General features: G+C 44.0%; 1 protein-coding gene across 9 annotated transcripts in view; it reads right to left on the reverse strand.

The window, feature by feature from the left end:
• The window catches only part of FAXC (failed axon connections homolog, metaxin like GST domain containing), a 79438-nt gene that overhangs the window by 15329 nt on the left and 42908 nt on the right, over positions 1–21201 (reverse strand). For all 9 annotated transcript variants that reach the window (XR_015251418.1, XR_015251417.1, XR_015251416.1 and 6 more), the window contains one exon: positions 1823–1939. Coding sequence is in view for 5 of the 9 variants with exons in the window: in XM_086707477.1 (XP_086563603.1) it covers positions 1823–1939 (117 nt within the window). In the remaining 4 variants the exon portion in view is untranslated. The remainder of the gene's footprint in view (positions 1–1822; positions 1940–21201) is intronic.

The raw sequence follows: 21201 nt of genomic DNA on the forward strand, positions 1-21201 counted from the left end.
TGAGCAGAGGTGGTGATGTGTGTACATAGGTGTGTAAGAGTGGTGTGCTAGGAAAATGAAGAGAGGGAGCAGGAAGTAATAGGAACAGAAAGTAGATATAAAACAAACCTCTAAATTAACTAAAGGGAACCAATATATTTTAGGTGACCTTGGAAAATCTGATTAAAATAAAGGGAAACTATTTTAAATACTATAAGTATCGTAAGTTCCAACACATCACAAGACAAGGAATATCTCCATGTTGATCATTTAGGAAATTAAGTATCAGTCCATACTATTCCTACCCTCACTCAGCTGAAGTTCTGGAAAACCTTCAGTCGATGCTTCCTCCATTTCAACCACGTTTGGTAATGTATCTAAAGCCTCACCACCACCAATATGAGGACCTGGAGAATGACTCCTGCTGTCCATGCCCTGGTCTGGGCTTCTGGGCCTCACATGAATAAACACACACACACACACACACACACACACACGCACACACAGAACTTCAGCCTTCACCAACCTTCCTATCCACTCACCTATGACCACCACACATGAGTGTTTACCTGCCTTAGTTTCTTATATGATTCTGCCTTGCTTGGTTCCAACCATCCATCCACCCAACATTAAAAGCATTCTATATACTATTCACTGGTGATCTCATCTATACCCCCAACCTACTCAGTTGGGGTATAAATACCTTGGTCAACTCTGTCACACCCTTTCCCAAACCCAAATATCGGACTTTGATCCCCACATCCCCAGGCCCGAGGCACTTAAGTGGAGATGACTCCAAACAGCTCCCATCTACCAACACAGGGGAAGACTCTCCCAGATGGCCCAGCTGCCATGTGCATCCCCCCACTTCAGTCTGCACCGCCCTCCCCACACACACATCAAGATCTGGTCCCTTGACATCAAACCACGTTGAGCTCACTTTCCCTGCTCCCTTGCTAAAGTGAATTTTACTCCTGGCTTAACACCCCTACCTTCACCTCCACACATATATTCATCCTCTAGGCTGGTCCCATTCATCCTCACCTCCACCCCTCCAACTATAAGTTAACTCTGGTAGGCCTTACAGCCAAGATCACACAACAGAGACACAAGGCTGTGTTTCTCTGGCTAAAATGTACTACTACTAGGGCTACAGCTACTACTAACTACTACTAATAATAATAATAACAATATTTTGCATAGAACCAAGCTTACAAAACATTGGTTAACATTGTCTCCATTTTTACTGCTTGAACTTACTAGCTCTACTGCTCTCAATGGATCATCTACAGACACCCACTGGAAGGGGAGAAAAGAATGTTTTGAAGTCAAATGACACAGAAACATATGTTCCTATACCTACATGTGAAATATGTGAGACCAGTTCAGACTCAAAAGGAGCCTCGAGATGGGCAGTGAGCCCCATCAGCCCCACCCCACCATGGTTACTGCAGCACTGGATATACCAGAAAGTGGTGAGCCACCACTGTCCAAAGGAAATTAAGGAAGACCAACAAGACAAGTGCATGAGGTGGAATGCAAGCCCTGTTTCAACAAGTGTTAAGTCCACTATGTAAGGAGCTGAAAGAAAAGCCCTGGTGTAAAACACGGTACGGTTTGTATCAACCTTGTTGACGCAAGATGGCAGGTAAGAAGCCCAGTGTCTCCTCAACCCCTACATATCCTAAGCACAATAAACTGACCCTGGCCCTGGACACGACAGCCTGATGTCTCCATAAAGCACAGTCAAGCTCACAGGCAATGGCCTAGAATTCTCTGTTGTGTTACCCCTGCCTTCACCCCACAGCGACTCCCAAGACCTGAAGAGGTTTGTAGGGCTTGCCTTTGATCAGCCGCTCAGGTCTTGTCCCAGGTAAGGTCCACATTGCCTGTGCCAAGTGTCCAAAGACAGTGGCATCGAGAGTAGAAAGCTTGGGCCCCATGATGTACTTCTTATCACCTGCAACAGACAGAGCACAGAGGTCACTGGGCTGGCCCACACTGCCCTACACAGTCACCATGGCATTCAGCACATATGAATTATAGGTTCATTTAACTGCGTGTCAAAAGCTTTGCAGAGTCAAAATGCATGCACCCCCTTTCTCTTAAAAAAATTAGAAACAAAAGTAAAACAAATTAAATAATTTTATATGTCAACCCATACAATAGCAAAACAGGGAAGTAACTGGGAACATATCAAGAGAAGCAGATGAGGGAGGAGGTTCATGGGCAAAAGGGAGATCTGATCACCCCCAGCCCTCTGGAGCCACCTCCTTGTCTCAAACGCTAGAAATGAAAGCCTGAGATGCTTGAGAACACCTGGAAGTTTGCTTACATGGTCTTAAAAGTAACTCAAACCAAGAACACCAACCTCAGCACTTGCTTTTTTAGATTAATACATTTCCTCAGGAAAAACAAGAAGCCTAAAATAAGTTACTTAGGAAGTTTGGAGGCGAGGTTGTCCATGCTGCCCCACGGTCTCGGCAACGCTCTCGCCACTGAGCACCAGCCTCCGCGGGAAACACTACATAAACAGAAGCCATGAAGCTACAGGTCCAGCCCTGGGATCAGGCTCACATACGATGGTGTTTCGCACTGCTGCTCCCATCTCTCCTTTTCCATCACTACTGAACTAGTTCAGTCCTCGCCACCTGGACTATCACACACGACCTGTTAAAATGGCCCCCGGACGTCTCCTCAGGTGCTGTGGCATACAGAGGCAGCACAGGTGGTTTATATCCTGGCAACATCATTATTCACTGTGGTAGGCTGGTCAGTACTTAACCTCTCAATGCCTCAGTTTGCCCACCTGGAAAATGGGGATATTACCAGTGCCCATCCCTTAGGGGTATTGTGAGGCTGAATGGCATAATGCACCATATCTATGTACCTCACACATTAGCTTCCATGACAGCAGCCCCTCTGTTTCTCCAGCCCGTTCCATATCCCACCTGAACTTAAGTCACCATGACAAGACTTGTCACCATGTCACTCCCTTTCACAAATACCTTCAATAGGCTGTAAAATGGGTTATGAAATAAAGCCCGAACTCAGAATTCCAGGCCCAGGATGCTCTGCCTCCAACCCATGTTCCAGCTTTGTCTGTCACTCCTCCCTTATGCTAGCACACCTGGGGAACACCTGCCATTCCCAAGCACGCTTCGTGCTTCCCAAGGCTACACCTTTGCCCATGCTGTGCCCACCCCTTTCCCTGCCCCCTACAACCTGTATGTGCCCCCCACTTCTCTCCATTTGGTAAATTCTATCCATCCTTCAAGGTCCAGCACCAGCCTCCTTTCAAAGCTTTCTCTATTCTTTCTGGTGGTAATGGGAGCTTTCAGTTCACACAGCTCTGTGTTCAAATCTTGCTATTACACACATGACCTTATAGGACTTTAAGGCCTTTTGCGCCTATTGACTTCAATTTATGAACCACAAAATGGGAGGAATTGCTGGTTGTTTAGATGAATAAATGAGGTGACCTGAGGAGAGCACACAGAAGATAGTTCTTCGGGCGCTTGGGTGGCTCAGTCAGTTAAGCGTCTCTTTTTTTTTTCTTGAATGTTTATTTTGAGAGAGAGCACACATGTGCCAGCAGGAGAGGGGCAGACAGAGAGGGAGAGAGAGAGTCCCAAGCTGGCTTGTGCTGTCAGCGCAGAGCCTGAAGCAGGGCTCCATTTCATGAACCGTGAGATCATGACCCGAGCCAAATCAAGTTGGATGTTTAACCAACTGAGACACCCAGGCACCCCTAGCATCCTACTCTTGATTTTGGTTCAAGTCATGATCCGAAGTCATGAGATGGAGCCCCACATTGGGTTCTGTGCTGAGTGTGCAGCCTGCTTAAGATTCTGCTTCTGGGGCGCCTGGGTGGCTCAGTCGGTTGAGCGTCCGACTTCAGCTCAGGTTACAATCCCATGGTTTGTGAGTTCGAACCCCATGTCAGGCTCTGTGCTGACAACTCAGAGCCTGGAGCCTGCTCTGGATTCTCTCTCTCTCACTCTGCCCCTTCCCCACTAGTGCTCTGTCTCTCAAAAATAAATAAATGTAAAAAAAAATTTTTTTAAAGATTCTCTCTCTCCTTCTTCCCCTCTCCCCCACTCACATGCTTGCTCTCTAAAATAAAAAAATTAAAAAAAGAAGATAGGGTCTTGCCTCTTCTCGCCCTGCCTCTTGAGTAGCATTTTTTTCCATAGTGTGCTCTGTGCTGGTGGGTTTTTATCTTTCCAACTATATGGTAAGTTCTTTGAAAGTAGGAAAAACTTCTTATTTTTATGAAACAAACTCAAATACAATGTTTACTACATGCCAGCATGGTTCTAGATGCTGTACTCTAAAAATATCCACCCACTTCACCGTTCTTGAGCAGCAAGCTGACAACACTAAGTATCCAATGACAGTAAACAAACTGGGAAGAGAAATGGCTGGAGGTGCGAATGTGACTTAACAGGCCAACATGGCACAAGTAAAGCTGGAGGCTAAAGCTACGGAGCTACTGCGATATGTAAATGTATCCAATCAACACTTTGTACACCTGACACAATGTTTCATGTCAATTACATCTCAATTTTAAAAGGAAGTTAAAAACAACAACACAAGGACCAAGGAAAGCCCTACAATTTGCTGAACATGCCCAAATTGTCTTTTCTGGTGAGGACGAGCAAGCTGTTCAGGCCAGAGCCCTCAGGGGTTTCCCACTGCCAACCAACATCTCCCTTATTTGGGTCTTACCCTGGGATCTAAAAGCCCACTACCTGTATGCTGGGAACACACGGAAAAAATACTGTCTGGGCAAAAATAACAAAGCAAACCTGGGTAAATCATTTGTTCTCAAGAGTGTCAGTTATTTCTTAAATGGCGCTCCCTGCTGGCTCCATGCCTTGGCATTAGTGCTGGCATGAGAGACGCAGGTTGGTCAAAGCACCCTGGCCCCAGAGCTCTCATGCCACTGTGCAGGGGCAAGAGAGGTGTGCCAGCCAATGGTCCCTCCAGGATTGTGCCAGGGCTCAGCCCATTCAAGGCCCTAACATAAGAAAACTTTTCTTCCCTCCAGAAAGAAGAAAAACAAGATAGAGGACAACTACAGTAGCTCCCTGATCAAAAGAAAGAAAAGAAACTGTAGATCCCCTTAGTTTGATTAAAAAAGAGAGAGAGAGAGAGTCTAAGGGAAATGCCAGAATTAAGTCAGTAAATTGTGATGGCTGTTGTAGAATCCAAAGACTCTGGGGGCAAGAGGCAAAAATGCATATGGATAAACAAAAAAATTGGGGGGGGGGGCACCTGGGTGGCTCAGTCAGTTAGGCATCCAAGTCTTGATCTCAGCTCGTCATGATCTCATGGTTCGTGAGTTCAAGCCCCACATCAGGCTCTGTGATGACAGTGTGGAGCCTGGAGCCTGGTTGGAATTGTCTCTCTCCTTCTCTCCGCCCCTCACCTGTTTGTGCTCTCTCTCTCTCTCTCTCTCTCAAAATAGATAAATAAACTTAAAAAAACAAACAAAACCTTGGGAAACCTAAAAACAGAGCACATGGGACCTTGATAAAAACAAAAAATTAATAAAAAAAATATATAATCATTTGAGGGCGCCTGGGTGGCTCAATTAAGCATCTGACTTCAGCCCAGGTCATGATCTCATGGTTTGTGTGTTCAAACCCTGCATCAGGCTCCGTGCTGACAGCTCAGAGCCTGGAGCCTGCTTCCGATTCTGTGTCTCCGTCTCTCTCTGACCCTCTCCTGTTTGTTCTCTGTCTCTCTCTCTCAAAAATAAACATTAAAAATTAAAAAGAATATATATACATATAAAATCATTTGAATCCGTACATCAAGTAGTACATACAGTATTCAGCCCAAATTTCCCATTTAGTGTCAGAGCATTAAAACTAAAAGTTCACAGAGTTAGTAATAGAACCAGACTAATAAGGCTGGCATCAGATTTTTTTTTTTTTAATGTTTATTCACTTTTGAGAGACAGAGAGAGACAGAGCATGAGTGAGGGAGGAGCAGAGAGAGAGGGAGACACAGAATCCGAAGCAGGCTCCAGGCTCTAAGCTGTCAGCACAGAGCCCAACGCGGGGCCCAAACTCACTGACGGCGAGATCATGACCTGAGCTGAAGTCAGACATCCAACCGACTGAGCCACCCAGGTGCCCCTGACATTCAGATCTTCTGACCTCTGGCCTCATACTCTTTGCTCCCTGCAACATGCCTCATATACACAGAACATAGTCTCAGGGATGTTCCTTCCGGAACAGAAGGAGGGTTGAGCTGTGATCATTTACAAAAAAAAAAAAAAAAAAAAAAAAAAAGGCTTTAGTTAGGAATACAGAATATAGAAAAAACAAAAAAGGAAAGAAAAGAAGTCTAGGATTTTTAAAGGTGCCTCCAAAAAAAATGGATGGAGTTTAGCATTTGTGGAAAATGCTGACTGACAGATACAACATTACAAGTGTATGCACACACACACACGTTATAAATTTAGAGAATATTAAAATATACTCTGCTATTAAAAAGTCCTCAAGTACCAAATGGCAGGAAGCTTTTTAAAACCTTTTTATTTTGAGGGGCACCTGGGTGGCTCAATCGGTTAAGCATCCAACCTTGGCTCAGGTCATGATCTCGTGGTTTGTGAGTTCAAGCCCCATGTCGGGCTCCGTACTCACAGTACGGAGCCTGCCTGGGATTCTCTCTCTCCTTCTCTCTGCCCCTCGCCCACTTGCTCTTTCTCTAAAAATAAATAAATAAACTTTTTAAAAAAACACTTAGGAAACACCTTTTTATTTTGAAATGATTTTAGACTTACGGAAAAGTTACAAAAATAGAGTTCCTGTTTACCTCTTAATCAGCTTCTGCTTATATGAACATCTTATATAACCACAGCACATTTATCAAAACTAAGAAATTAACACAAATACAGAACTATTAACTGCACTATAGACTCCATTCAAATTTTATTAGTTTTCCAACTAACGTCCCCTTGTGTTCCAGGAGCCAGTCTAGGATCCCGCACTACATTTAGGTGTCCTGTATCCTTAACTCCTCCAAACTGAAACTTCCTCACTCTCGTCTTTCGTAACCTCAACATTTTTAAAGAATACTAGTCAGTTATTTTGCACCATGTTCATCAATTTGAGTTTGTCTAAGGTTTTTTATGATTAGATTGGGTCATGCAGGGATGCCTGGGTGACTCAGTTAAGCATCTGACTTAGTTTCTGTTCGGGTCATGATCTCACGGTTGATGGCTGCAAGCCCCATGTCAGCACAGAGACTGCTTGGGATTCTCTCTCTGCCCCTCTTTCTTCCTTTCTTTCTCTCTCTCTCACCATCTCTCTTAAAAATAAATAAACAAATTTTAAAAAGCAGGTTAGGTCATACATTTTTGGCGAGAATTCCATGGAAGTAATAATGTACCCTTCTGTGATAGGTAATTTTATGTGTCAACGTGACTAGGCCACGGAGTGCTAAATTATTTGGTCAAACATTATTTTGGACATTTTTGTGGGGGTGTTTTGGATGAGGTTAATATTTAAGTGGAGACTGAGTATAGCAAATTACCTTCTCAAATATGGGTGGGTCTCATCCAATCAGTTGAAGAATAAACAAAAGTTCTGACTCTCCCCAGAGTAAGAGAGAATTCCTTCTGCCTGACTGCCTTCAAATGGGGATGTGGGCTTTTTTCCTGATTTTGGACTCAAATTGAAACATTGGCTTATCCTGGGTCTTGAGCCTGCTGACGTTTGGATTGGAACCACTCCAACAGCAATCCCGGGGTCTCTAGCTTGCCGACTCACCCAGCTTATCTTGTGACATCAGCCTCTATAACTGCATGAGCCAATGCCTTATACTAAAACTTTATACTAAATACACATATACCAAATATATTTATTTATTTACATACAGCTTATTGGTCTGTTTCTCTGAAGAACCCCCGACTAATATGCCTTCTCAGGGCATCATAATAGAGGGTCCATAATGTCTGTGTGTCTTATCATTGGTAAGGTTAACCTTGACTATGTGGCAAAGATGGCACCTGTGAGATTTCTTCACTGTAGTGGTACTGTTTTTCCTTTTGCAATTAAGAATCTTGGGAGAGCTATTTTGAAACTATATAAATAGCATGTTTCTCTGCAAACTTTGGCCCACTGATTTCAGCATTACTACTATGATGTTTGCCTCATCAGGATTTTCTGTTTCTCTCACTCCTTCTACCTGTATTGATTAGTATTTTACTATTCCCTACATCCCCCATCTACTAATGTATTCAATTATTTATTTATGTAAGTATGTATTCATCAATACTTATCTTATTCTATGGCTTATAATCCAGTACTTTCATTATATATTTTATTGCTCAAATTGCTCTAGTTGTGGCCTTTTGGACGTTGGCAGGAAGTAATTTTAAGAGGGAAATTGAATTTAGATTTGACTCTGCTTAGAGACAAAGAGGCCGAGCTAAGGTCTCAAGACTTCAGCACTACCAGCTTTCACCAAGCAGTTCCAGATCTTGCAGCCAGACATTGCAAAAACAAAACACTAAGGGCAGTTTTGAAGGGTACTAAAGGAACAGGCTTGGGGGATGAGGCAACTCGAGCTTTATCTTCAGTAGGTAAACTACCCCCACCAGCTTCTGTAGGGAGGGACAGAAGCAGCTAAGAGATATCTGAGCACCCACAACTCCCTGCCAGCCTCCAGGCTGGGAGCGTGGACCAGAACCACTGGTGAGGGCAAATGAAGGCTGAACATATCAGAAACCCTGGGAGGTGAGGGGTATCAGACTCCCTGAGGGATACTCCACCAGAAGCCAGTCTCCAAGCACCTGGAACACCTCTCCCTTGCAGAGCGCTCCTGACTATAAGGGTGAGCCCCCGTCACAAAAGGGTGTGGAGTATATCCAGCAAATGACAGGAGGGTGACTTCAGGTGCTCAGGGTGATTTCACAGAACTCCATGCCCTGATCTTCCAGTGGTCTTCTTGAGGGGAGGAGCCGTGGAGAAGAAAAGCCCACAGCAGGGGCAAAAGGAATTGGCTCCACTGAGGGCTAGGGAATGCTAGCTGGTCCTGGGTGTTTCTAGAATCTGATCTTACCTTTCTTGAGTGGTTTGGGCAGCTCCTCTCCGTGACAAACGCCATGATGCAGATGCAGTAACCATTGGGGCACCCAAGGATGACCAGAAATTGAGTGGGGGTGCTAAGTTAAGAATAACAAAAATATTCTGGGACCCTAGAGGATATTTGCTCTTTGTGCCTCAGACTTGAGCTGTGGTTGGACTTTATCAAGATCACTGGTCAAAATGTTGCGATCCCATTAATATAAGGCTGCTTATCCTGACGTCCAAGCCTGACCTCTGGCTCTTTCCACAGTATCTTCCACTTCTCCTGTCACAGACAGCAACACAGGGCTGACCAGGAGACACCAGAACACAACAAAGATGAGAGTATATGGAAGAAGACTGAGCATGTTGGCCAGGTCCCGCACCCCCATTAGGACGGACTGAGATGATGGGTAGAAATGAGGGGGAAGGGTGAATATGGAGAAAAAAGCCACAGAGTTGTCCAGGGAGAACTAAACCAACATGGAGTCTGAGAAGAATGGTCAGAATCCAAGCCTGAAGATTCAGACCAAACTGAGAGAACAAGCTGTAGAGCTGAAGCAAGCTAGGTTTGGTGAGCAGGGGAATCAAGGGAAGAGGAGAAAAGCAGAGAACTTTTCTAAGTGGGTCTTAAAAGTCTCACTTAGAGGTAGGACCACATAATGGCGCAACCAAGAAAGAACTCCTGGTCCTAGGCTGTTTGCCTGCTGCCTGGCTCTCAGCCTCCACCTTGGGGAGAACGGGTGAGAGCTGACAGCTGCTAACTTTCCTGAGTCCCCAGCTGGGCACACCAAGGTCTAGCTAGTATGCATGCTCTACTTCAGTCAAACATGCTGAGTGTTCATCCTATTCCCCCAGCCTCAAACAACTTCTTATCTGACCTAAGTCTTCCCATCAGACTCAGATCAGGTCCTCCCTCTTCTACTCGGTGAAGACCACCCTCACTGTCGTGGTCCCACAGAGTACCTCTCATTTCCCACTCTTTTGCTAAATCCCAGAGGTATAACGGCTTAGAGCAAGGCTACACAAAGAATAATCTGAGACCATGAGCATCACAAATTCTCACATCCCATCTACTGAATTAGAATGTCTGGGAGTGAGACTAGAAAAATCTGTGTTTCAATAAGCTTTCAGGTCAGTCAAAATCACCTGGAGGGCCTGCAGAGCTTGGGCCACACTTTGAATGATGCTGTTCTAGGTGATTCTTATCGTGCTAGAGTTTGAGAAGTATTGGTCTGGACGAGATCGGTGATCTTCAACTCAAGTACACATCATAATCACCTGGAGGCCTTTTAAAAAACACTGATTGATGCCCTTACCCCCACACCAGGAGTTTCTTTTTTTTTTTTAATTTTTTTTTTCAACGTTTATTTATTTTTGGGACAGAGAGAGACAGAGCATGAACGGGGGAGGGGCAGAGAGAGAGGGAGACACAGAATCGGAAACAGGCTCCAGGCTCTGAGCCATCAGCCCAGAGCCCGACGCGGGGCTCGAACTCACGGACCGCGAGATCGTGACCTGGTTGAAGTCGGACACTTAACCGACTGCGCCACCCAGGCGCCCCTGGGAGTTTCTGATTCAGTAGGTATGGAGTGGGACTCAAGAATCTGCATTTCTAACAGATCTCAGGTAATGCTGATGTTGCTGGTCCAGGGACCACACTTCGAGAACCACTGATCTAGCTCTCTCATCAGGTAATTCATACATGCCATCTCATAGTCTTATTTACGTGCATGTCCTGTCTCCTCACGTAGTTGTTAAGCTGTTTGAGGACATATAACCCTCTGGTTTACTTTTCTGTCCACCAGGTACCTATCACAATAGAAACTGTCAATTAGATGATAATAGCTGTAATTATGTTTGATCTCTGCCCTTTCTTAGAATGGAGAGCTATTGTAAGGATTAAAAGATAAAATAATGTGAAAGTACTTTGCAAACTAGAAGTGCTATTTTTTTTTAATGTTTATTCATTTTTGAGAGACAGAGTGTGAGTGGGGGAGGGGCAAAGAGAGAGGGGGACATAGAATCCAAAGTAGGCTCCAGGCTCTGAGCTGTCAGCACAGGGCCCAACGCGGGGCTCGAACTCACAAACCGTGAGATCATGACCTGAGCCGGAGTCGGACACCCAACTGACTGAGCCACCCAAGCGCCCCTAGAAGTGCTATTTTTTTATTTAAATTTTTGTTAATGTTTATTCATTTTTGAGAGACAGAGGGAAACAGAGCATGAGGGGGAGGAGGGGCAGAGAGAGATGGAGAAGCAGGCTCCAGGCTCTGAGCTGTCAGCACAGAGACCGACACAGGGCTTGAACTCACAGACCGCAAGATCATGACTGGAGGTGAAGCCAGACACTTAACTGACTGAGCCACCCAGGCACCCCTAGAACTGCTATTTTAACCCCAGTAGTCACAACAAGTCCTGCCTGTGGACAGAACCAGTCCAACATCTATCCCAGTGTAGAAATCCCTTCTCCCACTTTCCCACCACCTATTTCCCAACCCAATCCTGCTGGGGACTTCTCCATCACTTCTCGGGCAGGACAGACTATTCTATGGTTAGACAGTTCCAAACACTGGACAAAAATATGACTCCTTAGAACTTCCATCATTCATCCCAGCTCTTTCCTTTGGAATCACAACAGAAATTATGGCCATATTTACTCTACCCATTCCTAGGAAAATAAATCTCCACTAACATATTTCCAAGTAAAAGCTGACCACCTGCACATATATCAGTATGCAATAGTGGGTAGTAAATTTACTTCAGGGCATTGGAAATAGCTACAGAAATGAACCTCTGACTCATGCCTGTTCCCTCCCTTACTAATTTTGCTCCCGTGTTCCACTGGTCATGACCAACTCTGCTTCTGCCATTTAGCTTAAGACAAAGAGCTCTGCGGGGCACCTGCATGGCTCAGTCAGTTAAGCGTCTGACTTCGGCTCAGGTCATGATCTTGCCACTCCTGAGTTCGAGCCCCGTGTCAGGCTCTGTGCTGACAGGCTGGAGCCTGTTTCAGATTCTGTGTCTCCCTCTCTCTCTGCCCCTCCCCTGCTTGCACTCTGTCTTTCTCTCTCTTAAAAATAAACATTAAAAAAGTTAAAAAGAGAGAGAAAGGGCTTTTCTAGAAAATATAAGTTCAAGAGAGAAATTAAAGTCAAAAAAATTTCAAGCATGCATTTTTCTGTTAGTCTAAGAAATAAAGAGAAATTGTGAATTTCCTTCTAGTTGAGCACTGATATGACTTACAAGCAGATAATTCCAGTGAAGTCAATGTGGACACCACCAATATTTCTATTTGTCCTTCTCTCACCTTTAATTAGGAATTTGAGGAAAATTGAGAAATAAAAATTACTGAATACTTTCCCCAAGGATAGCACATGTCACAGAATCTTGCCAGCCAACTTTCAAGAAGACACATAAAGCTCTTTTTCCGCATATGAATCGCCAACAGAGCAAAGCTACAAGGAAAAATAAAATCTACTTTCTGTTCTCTCTTACACTCCTGACCAGACCCTCTTTGTTGGGCTACTTCCTTTAAAGAGCTCTTGTCCATATTCCCAGCATACTCTAAAATCGCTGTGTATGTGATTCTTTCCATTACGGGGGAGAAAGGAGTTGCTATCTTATATGTGAAGTTATTAATCAAGGAGAACACCAGAGGAAGAACCTAAATTTAATGCCTCCTCAGATTTAATTCTAGAAAGCAACTAGCTAGCCCTGCGATTTTCTGTAAGATTCTCTGAAAGAACACCCAAAAAGAATTTTTCTCAGCTTGTATGAATCATCTTGACCGAGTCCCCACTGACCAAAACCAATCATCTCTCCTCTCCCTCCCCATCGCCTCTTTGCCGATGTCCCGGCTCTTCAGATTCTCTATGGATGAGACCAGGAAGTATATACCATCCCCACTATAAGGAACGAGTTGCATTTGTTCTCCTATACTTCAGTCCTCATAATGTGTCCTCATAATGTGTTCATAATGTGTCCGACCTTATGAACGTCACACACCCAAAGCCTCCATGGGCGTATAACTGTAACTTTAGAAAACTTGGAGAAAGGATTTGCACCAAGTGGAAAAACTTCACACATGGGAAATCTAGATTAGGAAAGTACTCCTCAGAATGAGGCAAATGCCTGCTAAAACTCACGTATTATTATAATTTAATATCATTAAACAGTAGCTCCTGGAAATCACAAAGAACTACAACTAACGTCTCAAATGATGATGTAATGTTACTGACTCACTGATGATTGGCCTTATTCATCTCTCTTCTTCTTTTTTTTTTTTTTTTAATTTTAGAGATGGGGAGACAGAGAGCGAGAGGGAGAGACAGGCAGAGGGAGGGAGGGAGGGAGAGAGGGAGGGGGGGGAGAGAGAGAGAGAGAGAGAGAGAGAGAGAATGCTAAGCAGGCTCCATGCTCAGCACGGAGCCCAAGGTGGGGCTCAATCCCACGACCCTGGGATTATGACCTCAGCTGAAATCAAAAGTTGGATACTCAACCAACCTAGCCACCCACGTACCCCTATTCATCTCTCTTCTTAAAGTTGCTACAATACTGTTGCTTCTGAGTCTGACTACACATTGGACTGAAATCTGAAAGGTTTAAAAATCACATGGGTCTCCCCAATCTCACCTCACTTCCCCAAGTACACCTTCTTTTTTTTTCTTTTTTAAGTTTGTTTATTTATTTTGAGAGAAAAAGAGAGAGAGAGAGCACAATCAGAGAAGGGGCAGGGAAAGATGGAGAGAGAATCCCAAGCAGGCTCCACACTGTCACCACAGAGCCCAATGCAGGGCTTGAACTCATAAACCATAAGATCATGACCTGAGCCAAAACCAAGAGTGAGACACTTAACCAACTGAGACACCCAGGCTCCCCCACCAAGTACACCTTCTGAGGGTAAAGAATACATATCACTCAACTCAAACTACATCCCAGGAGAGGCTTTCCCCTTAATTTCATTTCTGTCTCAGCTGCCCTGTATTCGGGCAAAGGAACCTGCTGTTCCATCTCTGTATTCAATAAGGACTCTCTGCTAGCCCCCACATTCTGGTTTGGTTAGTGAAACAACACATCAGACAGAACTCAATGTCACATTGAATTTAAGTTCAAATCCTTTTATAAGGAACTTACCCTTTTAAGAAGACTGACTAGTAGTGGATTCCCATGGGAGGTTTTGTGTTTGGCCATCAAGGCCATGCAAGCAGTCTCCACAGCCCTCAAGGACTTTTATTCATTTTATAGATCTCAGGTTTCACCTTAGTCAGAACCCAGGATCCTCAACCATTTTCGAACATTGAAGCAAGCACCAAAAACTGGTAAAGATCTTTCACCACCAGAACTGTTTAGGGCCTGCCCAGAGTGATGGATCTTACTCAGATTCACTCAATGGGCACAGGTCCCTTGGGGTAAAATCAAAGCTATCGATTTTATCTTTAAACATGGAAATCCTATATGTTCTTAAATGCTATGCCCATGACCATGCTAAATATCACATCAGAGTTCTGTGTGAAGCTTCTTCTTAAGTGCAGGACGGAATTCTTATCCTACTTTATAGGAGACCTTATTACTCCTGTACTGAATGCTTTTGTCCATGTATCCTGACCATTACACGGTTTAAAACGTGCCACATTACTCTCTCCCCAGTGCAGACTGCTTTCTCCAAGATCACTGAATCCTGAGACAGAAACCTCCCACGTGCCAAGCTCTATTGCTTTGGAAAAGATACAGATTTCTTCAGAGCCAAGACAAAAATAACCCTTTAAGAATCAGAATGGGTAATCATAATAGTATCTTGAGAGACGGGAAGATAAGATTCTACTTCTGAAAGATGTAAAACCTTTTACTGAAAAACTTGAGGCAAATGAGATCTGATGCCTGCCACCCACCACAGCAGCATAAGCACTCTTCGGTCTGCTGACAGCCTGGCATCACTCTTCACAACTCAGCAGTCACTAAGTCTCCTGCCGGGATTAACAGGACAGGAGCCATGTAGGTGTATTTCTTATTGCCGAATAACAAAGCACCCAAAACTCAGCAGCTTAAAACAACAAACATTTATTGCCTCACAGTTTCTGCGGGTCCAGAATCTAGGCAGCCTTAGCTGGGTGCCTCAGGCTCAGGGTTTCTCACAGGCTATAATGAAGAAGTTGGCCAGGGTTGCAGTTAACTCAAGACTTGACTCAGGGTGGCTGTTTCCAAACTCATTCACAGGCCTCGGGTACTTGCTGGCTCTTGGCCAGAGATATGCATTCCCTGCCACATGGACGTCTCCATAGAGCATCTCACAACAGTGCTGGCTTCTGTCAAAGCAAGCAAGTGACAGCAAGAGCAAGAGAGAGGAGATGCCCAAAATGGAAGCCACAGTCTTTTTATAACCTCACCTTGGAAAGGATATCCCATCGCTTCTGCCATATTCTATTTGTTGGAAGCAAATCAATAAATCTAGCTTACACTCAAGGGGAGGGGACTATACAAAAGGATGAACACCAGGAGGCAGGAATCACTGGGGGCCATCTTGGAGGCTGCCTACTACAGGAGGAATCTATCAGGGCTACATTCAAAAGCATTCGGAAGTTTAATGTCATGATATCTGTAGTTTACTCTAAAATACTAGCACACACACACACAAAAATAGCGAAAGCAAATATAGCAAAATGTTAACAATCATTAAATCAAGATGATGATTATAAAGCTATTCATTGGACTACTATTCTACTTTTCTGTGTCTGGAAAGTTTCCTAATTAAAAACATCAAAACCATCTGATCTTGTTCAGTAATAATGGATCAAGGAGGAAAATTGTATCAACTAGACTAAATCTTATAACATTATAACATTTGGCAGAAAACCTCAATGTTTAAATAGACTATACTAAACCACCCTCATCTAACAGGTTACTGAACTGAACTACTTGGGGTTTATTTGGTACCCAGATGCTCTGACAGTCTCATCAGAATGGTTCCTTGTGACTCTGTCTAGATTGTGAAATCAATGAAGAAAGAAATCACACTAGATGATGAGCACTACTTGAGAGCTAACACGGTACCCCCAGTACCCAGCCCCATGCCCCACACCTAGTAGGTACTCAGTAAACATATCAAATCTTTTAAACCAAAGTTATCCCTCCCATACGTGATGGCATAGAACTCTTGCATCTAGAACTCCGAGGCACAACCAAAGGCTTGTATAGGTGCTTGAGCTAATAGTTCATGAAGAACTATTTGGCCCTGTCCTAGACAGCTACAGCTCACTGTTCCATGGAGGCAAGATGGCCTTCTAACCAGGTAACACAATGAGTCAGGACCTTAAGTTCTCATGAGAGAACATCAAAGCCTGGACCACCTGGTTTCTAATGCAAGGAGAACTGTCTTAAACCAATAACATGGAAGAGCTCTACCTCTGGTAGTCACCAAAAGAATTAAACATAAAAGAGCTGACTCAGGGCTAGCTAAAACTTTCCCTCAACTTCTGCCCCCAAAACTATCTTATATTAAACGGTGGGTCTATGAGGTGCCTGTGCTATGGCTATAGGGTAAGTTATCAAAACCTTTAGGCTCTCTAACCTCCAAGTCTATAATAACTTATATCAGAAAAAAAATATACAGGAACTACATTAAAGTAGGTCTCCAGAAATATGCCTTTGGAACAGCAATTCAATGCTAGACCTTGAGCTTTCACTAAGGAAAACTTTTATAAATGTTTACATTCAAAAACACTATCTAGGGGTGCCTGGGTGGCTCAGTCGGTTGAGCATCCAACTTCGGCCCAGGTCATGATCCCATGCTTTGTGGGTTCAAGTCCCGTGTCGGGCTCTTTGCTGACAGCTTGGAGACTGGAGCCTGCCTCGATTCTGTGTTTCCTTCTCTCTCTGCCCCTCCCCCACTCTGTCTCTCTGCCTCCCAAAAATAAGTAAACATTAAAAAAAATTAAAAAAACAAAACAAAACACTGTCTATAAGGGCCACCTGACTGGTTCAGTCCATAGAGCATGTGACTCTGGATCTCAGATCTTATTTATTTTGAGAGAAAGAGAGCAGGGGAGAGGAAGAGAGAGGAGACAGAAAGAATCCCAAGCAGGCTCTACACTGTCAGCACTGTGAACTCACAAACTGTGAGATCGTAACCTGAGCCAAAACCAAGAGTCAGAAACTTAACCAACTGAGCCACCCAGGTACCCCTCAAGTTTCCCTTCTTACCTTGGTGGCCAAAAAAACTTAAACTGTGCCCGATTCCAGGAATACACTCATTCCAAGAACATGATTTTTTTCACTCAGTTTCTGAAAGTTTTGAATTATGGTTCCATACGTTATATTCCCCTCCCTTACATGTGGATTGCCTCAAATTCCTTTTGGAAGTTAGTATTCATTCAGCACACAGTTACTGAGTGCCTACTATTTTCCAGACCTTCTGTTAGGTACGAGGGTTAGAGGGAAGCCAGTCAGTCAATTCCTTCAAAATAATAAATAATGTTCTCAGGCAAGGTTTGGGGAAAGTTGGGGTGGGGGGATGGGAGGCACAGAAAGAGGCCAGACAAGTACAATATAGTACTCCATGATGGAAGCCATTACAAAATGAAACAGGAGAGAAGAGCAACATACAATGTAGGCAGCCCCATGGGGCTGGAGGAGGTTGAGAACATCAAGAAAGTGTCCAAGTAGAAATAAAACTTACACACCTGTGGAATTAAGCAAGGCAAGGGAGACCGCCTATGTGAAGACATGAAACTGTCCAACAGCACAGTGTGCTTCAGGAATCCAAGGGTAATTTGCTGTGGTAGAAAGCAATGTGCATGAGAGGGAGAAGTAGGAAATGAGGATTGAGATGTGAGCAGAATTCAAGTTGTAAAGAAAAGGAGTTTGGATGTTAGTCTAAAAGACTGAGAGCCTACAGTTCAGATTTACATCTTAGATTAAACAGCTAGATTAAACACGCTAAGAGCCTACATCTTAAACACACTAAAAGCCTACATCTTAGATTAAACACGCTAGCAGAATTAAAAAGCAGACCTGGAGATTGGGACATCAGCTAAGAAGCTGCGGCAAAATCTAAGCAAGAGACATTGGGTGCCCCTCCTATAGCGATGGGGCAGAAAGGAGGTAGGAGATGAAGGCATTTGGTGAGCACCCTGGTGATGAGGTAGGTGTATCCATTCCTTCGGTGAGCAAGCACTGATAGAGCCCTCAGCTCTAGAGACCAACTTCTGGGTCCAAGCCTGACCCCACCCCACTGCTTATTAGCTATGTGCTCTTAGGTCAGTTAGTAAACCACTCTGTACCTCAGTTTCCTCACTTACAAACCAGGCATAATACTACTGATAATAATAACAATGTACCTACCCTCATATACCTTTGGTGAGGATGAATGAGAATAGTTCCTGTCTCATTTAATTCTCACCAAAATCATATGAGAATAGGTAGTTATTATATCACTGTGAGGATACACACACACACACACATACATACACCTATATGTACGTGTCATATATTTATAGTAGATATTTTGTATCATATATAATAAGTATAATGTTAAAGATTATTATATAATCAATGTATAATATGCATTATGTATTATGCATATTATGAAATTGTTATGCATATTATGAAATTATTATGAAATTATGAATTATTATGAAAGTAGGGACTACCAAATGAGGGTATTATATATTGTATTACTATTTGCTTACGCACACTGGCAATGCTCCAAAAATATCAGCTCTTGTCAATATTATTTTGGTTATATGCAAGACAGCTCTGGAGGCTTGGGAAACAGGGACTAACAGAACAGACAAGGTCACTGGTCTTGTGGAGTTTACATCACATGGAGTGACGATAAACAAGCCAATCAAGAAGTGATAAGTGCCACACAGAGAATAAAAGTAAGGTGACATGACAGCGGGTGGTGACAGCTACACTAAACAGTTCTGTGAGTCAGGGAAGGCCTCTCTGTGGAGGTGATATTTACCCAGAGATATGAATGTCCAGGAGGATCTAGCAATGCAAAGATCTTGAGGGCGAGAATTTTAGGCACAAGGAACAGCTAAGACAAATGCCCTAGATGGGAAACAAGCTTGGTGGGTTTACGAAGCAGAGAGAAGACCAGTGCAGCTGGCATATAACGGACAAGTAGGATTAAGAAGTGAGACTGGAGGGGTGCCTGGGTGGCTCAGTCGGTTAAGCGGCCAACTTCGGCTCAGGTCATGATCTCGCGGTCCGTGAGTTCGAGCCCCCCGTCGGGCTCTGTGCTGACCGCTCAGAGCCTGGAGCCTGTTTCAGATTCTGTGTCTCCCTCTCTCTGACCCTCCCCTGTTCCTGCTCTGTCTCTCCCTGTCTCAAAAATAAAAATAAAATGTTAAAAAAATTAAAAAAAAAAAAAAGAAGTGAGACTGGAAAGCAGGCAGGGCTCTGGCAATATAGGGGTTTGAAAGCCAGGTAGAAGATAACGGAAAAGGAGAAATCTGGAATGACTTTTTAGCATCTGACCTGAATAACTGAATGGATGCTGATCCCATTCGCAGAGAAGTCACAGGTTTGGTGGGAGGGTAAGGAGTTCTTTGGGGATGTGCTGAATTTGAGGTGGCTGTGGGACACCTACGTGAAGATAACAGCTGGACTCAGGAGATGACCAGAATGTGGGGAAGGGAATCTGAGGAACCACTGTAGGGGCCAATGGCAGGCTGTCCCCAAAATGTGCCACTTTGGCATATTATTTTACATAAAAGTTACTTAAGAGAAGCCTGTGCAAGGACACTCAGACCATCCTCCACCCCCTGAAAGCAGGAAATAAATCTCCCATGTGAAAGGTGTCCTCCCTGTACCAGGAGACAAGAGACAATCTCCCACCAGAAACCGGAAATTCAGAGCCGAGAAGGCCATATAAACAACCTGTGTTACCTTTACTAATTTATTACTGCAGCCCAAATACTGTTTAGAATTCCTTACTAACTGAAGCTCCCAAAGTTTTCTTTTTTCTATCAATTCCTCATAGATCTACTGTCTCTTTGTCCAAAAAATATACAATCTGCCTGCCTTGGTCATTTCTTTAGGTCTCAATCTCATTATGGGGCCTCTGCATGTGTGTAATAAAACTGTTTTTTTTTTCCTCCTGTTAATCTATCTCAAGTAAATTTAATTTTTAGTCCAGCTGGAAGACCTTAAAAGATAGAAAAGAATTTTTCATTCCCTTCACCATCAGTATTTAAGGAACTTGCAAAGCAAAAGTAGGAAAGAAAGGTCAGACAGATCCAGTAAGTAAGATAAAGGCTAAAAAGTGTTCTGCAAAGACTTCTGGCTTCTCCCAGACCATTTGGGTTCAAATCTAAGCTCCACCATTTACTAACTGGGTGTCCCTGGGCAGGGGATTTCTTTGTGCCTAAATTTCTTCATGGGAAGGATCACTGTGAGCACTAATGAGTTCATACAAAGTAAGTGCCCGCATTCGGTTGGTAGGTTATAGCCAATTAGGACACGGCCTGAAACAGCAAGATACTAATGCCTCCTCAGGGGATGCCCAGAAATCTGTGACTTGAAAATGGAGGATGAAGCCTCCAGAGAAAGAGAAAGCCTGAATCCTTTGTTCTTCAGCACATCCAAGAAACCTCATTTCCATTAGCCTTACAGCAGGAGACACTCCTCAGAGTCTCTCCCTCAGGTAGACATTTCCTACTTCCAAATGAAGCCTGAAATAAGGCTTTTATGCAGATCTGGTGAACAGGCAGGTTGCCATTTATCCTTCCAAGAGCACCTGAGGGCAGGGTAGGGCGGGGGGGGGGGGGGGGGGGCTAGGAGTCTGGATACAGTGGTGCAAAGAGTGAATGGGAGGTGAGTATGACAATCGCTGCTTTTCAGATGAGCTTTGTGAAGGGAAGTCAAGGGATCGGACAGAAGGGAGAGACTTCTATTAAGTAGGAGGAGCCTGTAAAGAAATACAGGGTGAAGAGAGGAAAGAGAGAATTTGAACTCAGACTCCTAAAGAGGGAAGGATGGGAGGGGGCGGGACTCCTCAGAATGACGAGGCTGAAGCTGACCAGGCTGACTGGGGCACTGCAGGATGGGAAAGGCGGAGGAGAGCTGGGCAAGGGGATGAGAACAGCGTCCGTCATGGATCTCGGGCTAGGCTGAGTGACAGTGAAGTGAA

Source organism: Puma concolor, chromosome B2 (genome assembly GCF_028749965.1).
Source record: "Puma concolor isolate L17-30 chromosome B2, mPumCon1.1.hap2, whole genome shotgun sequence".
NCBI classification, from domain to species: domain Eukaryota; kingdom Metazoa; phylum Chordata; class Mammalia; order Carnivora; family Felidae; genus Puma; species Puma concolor.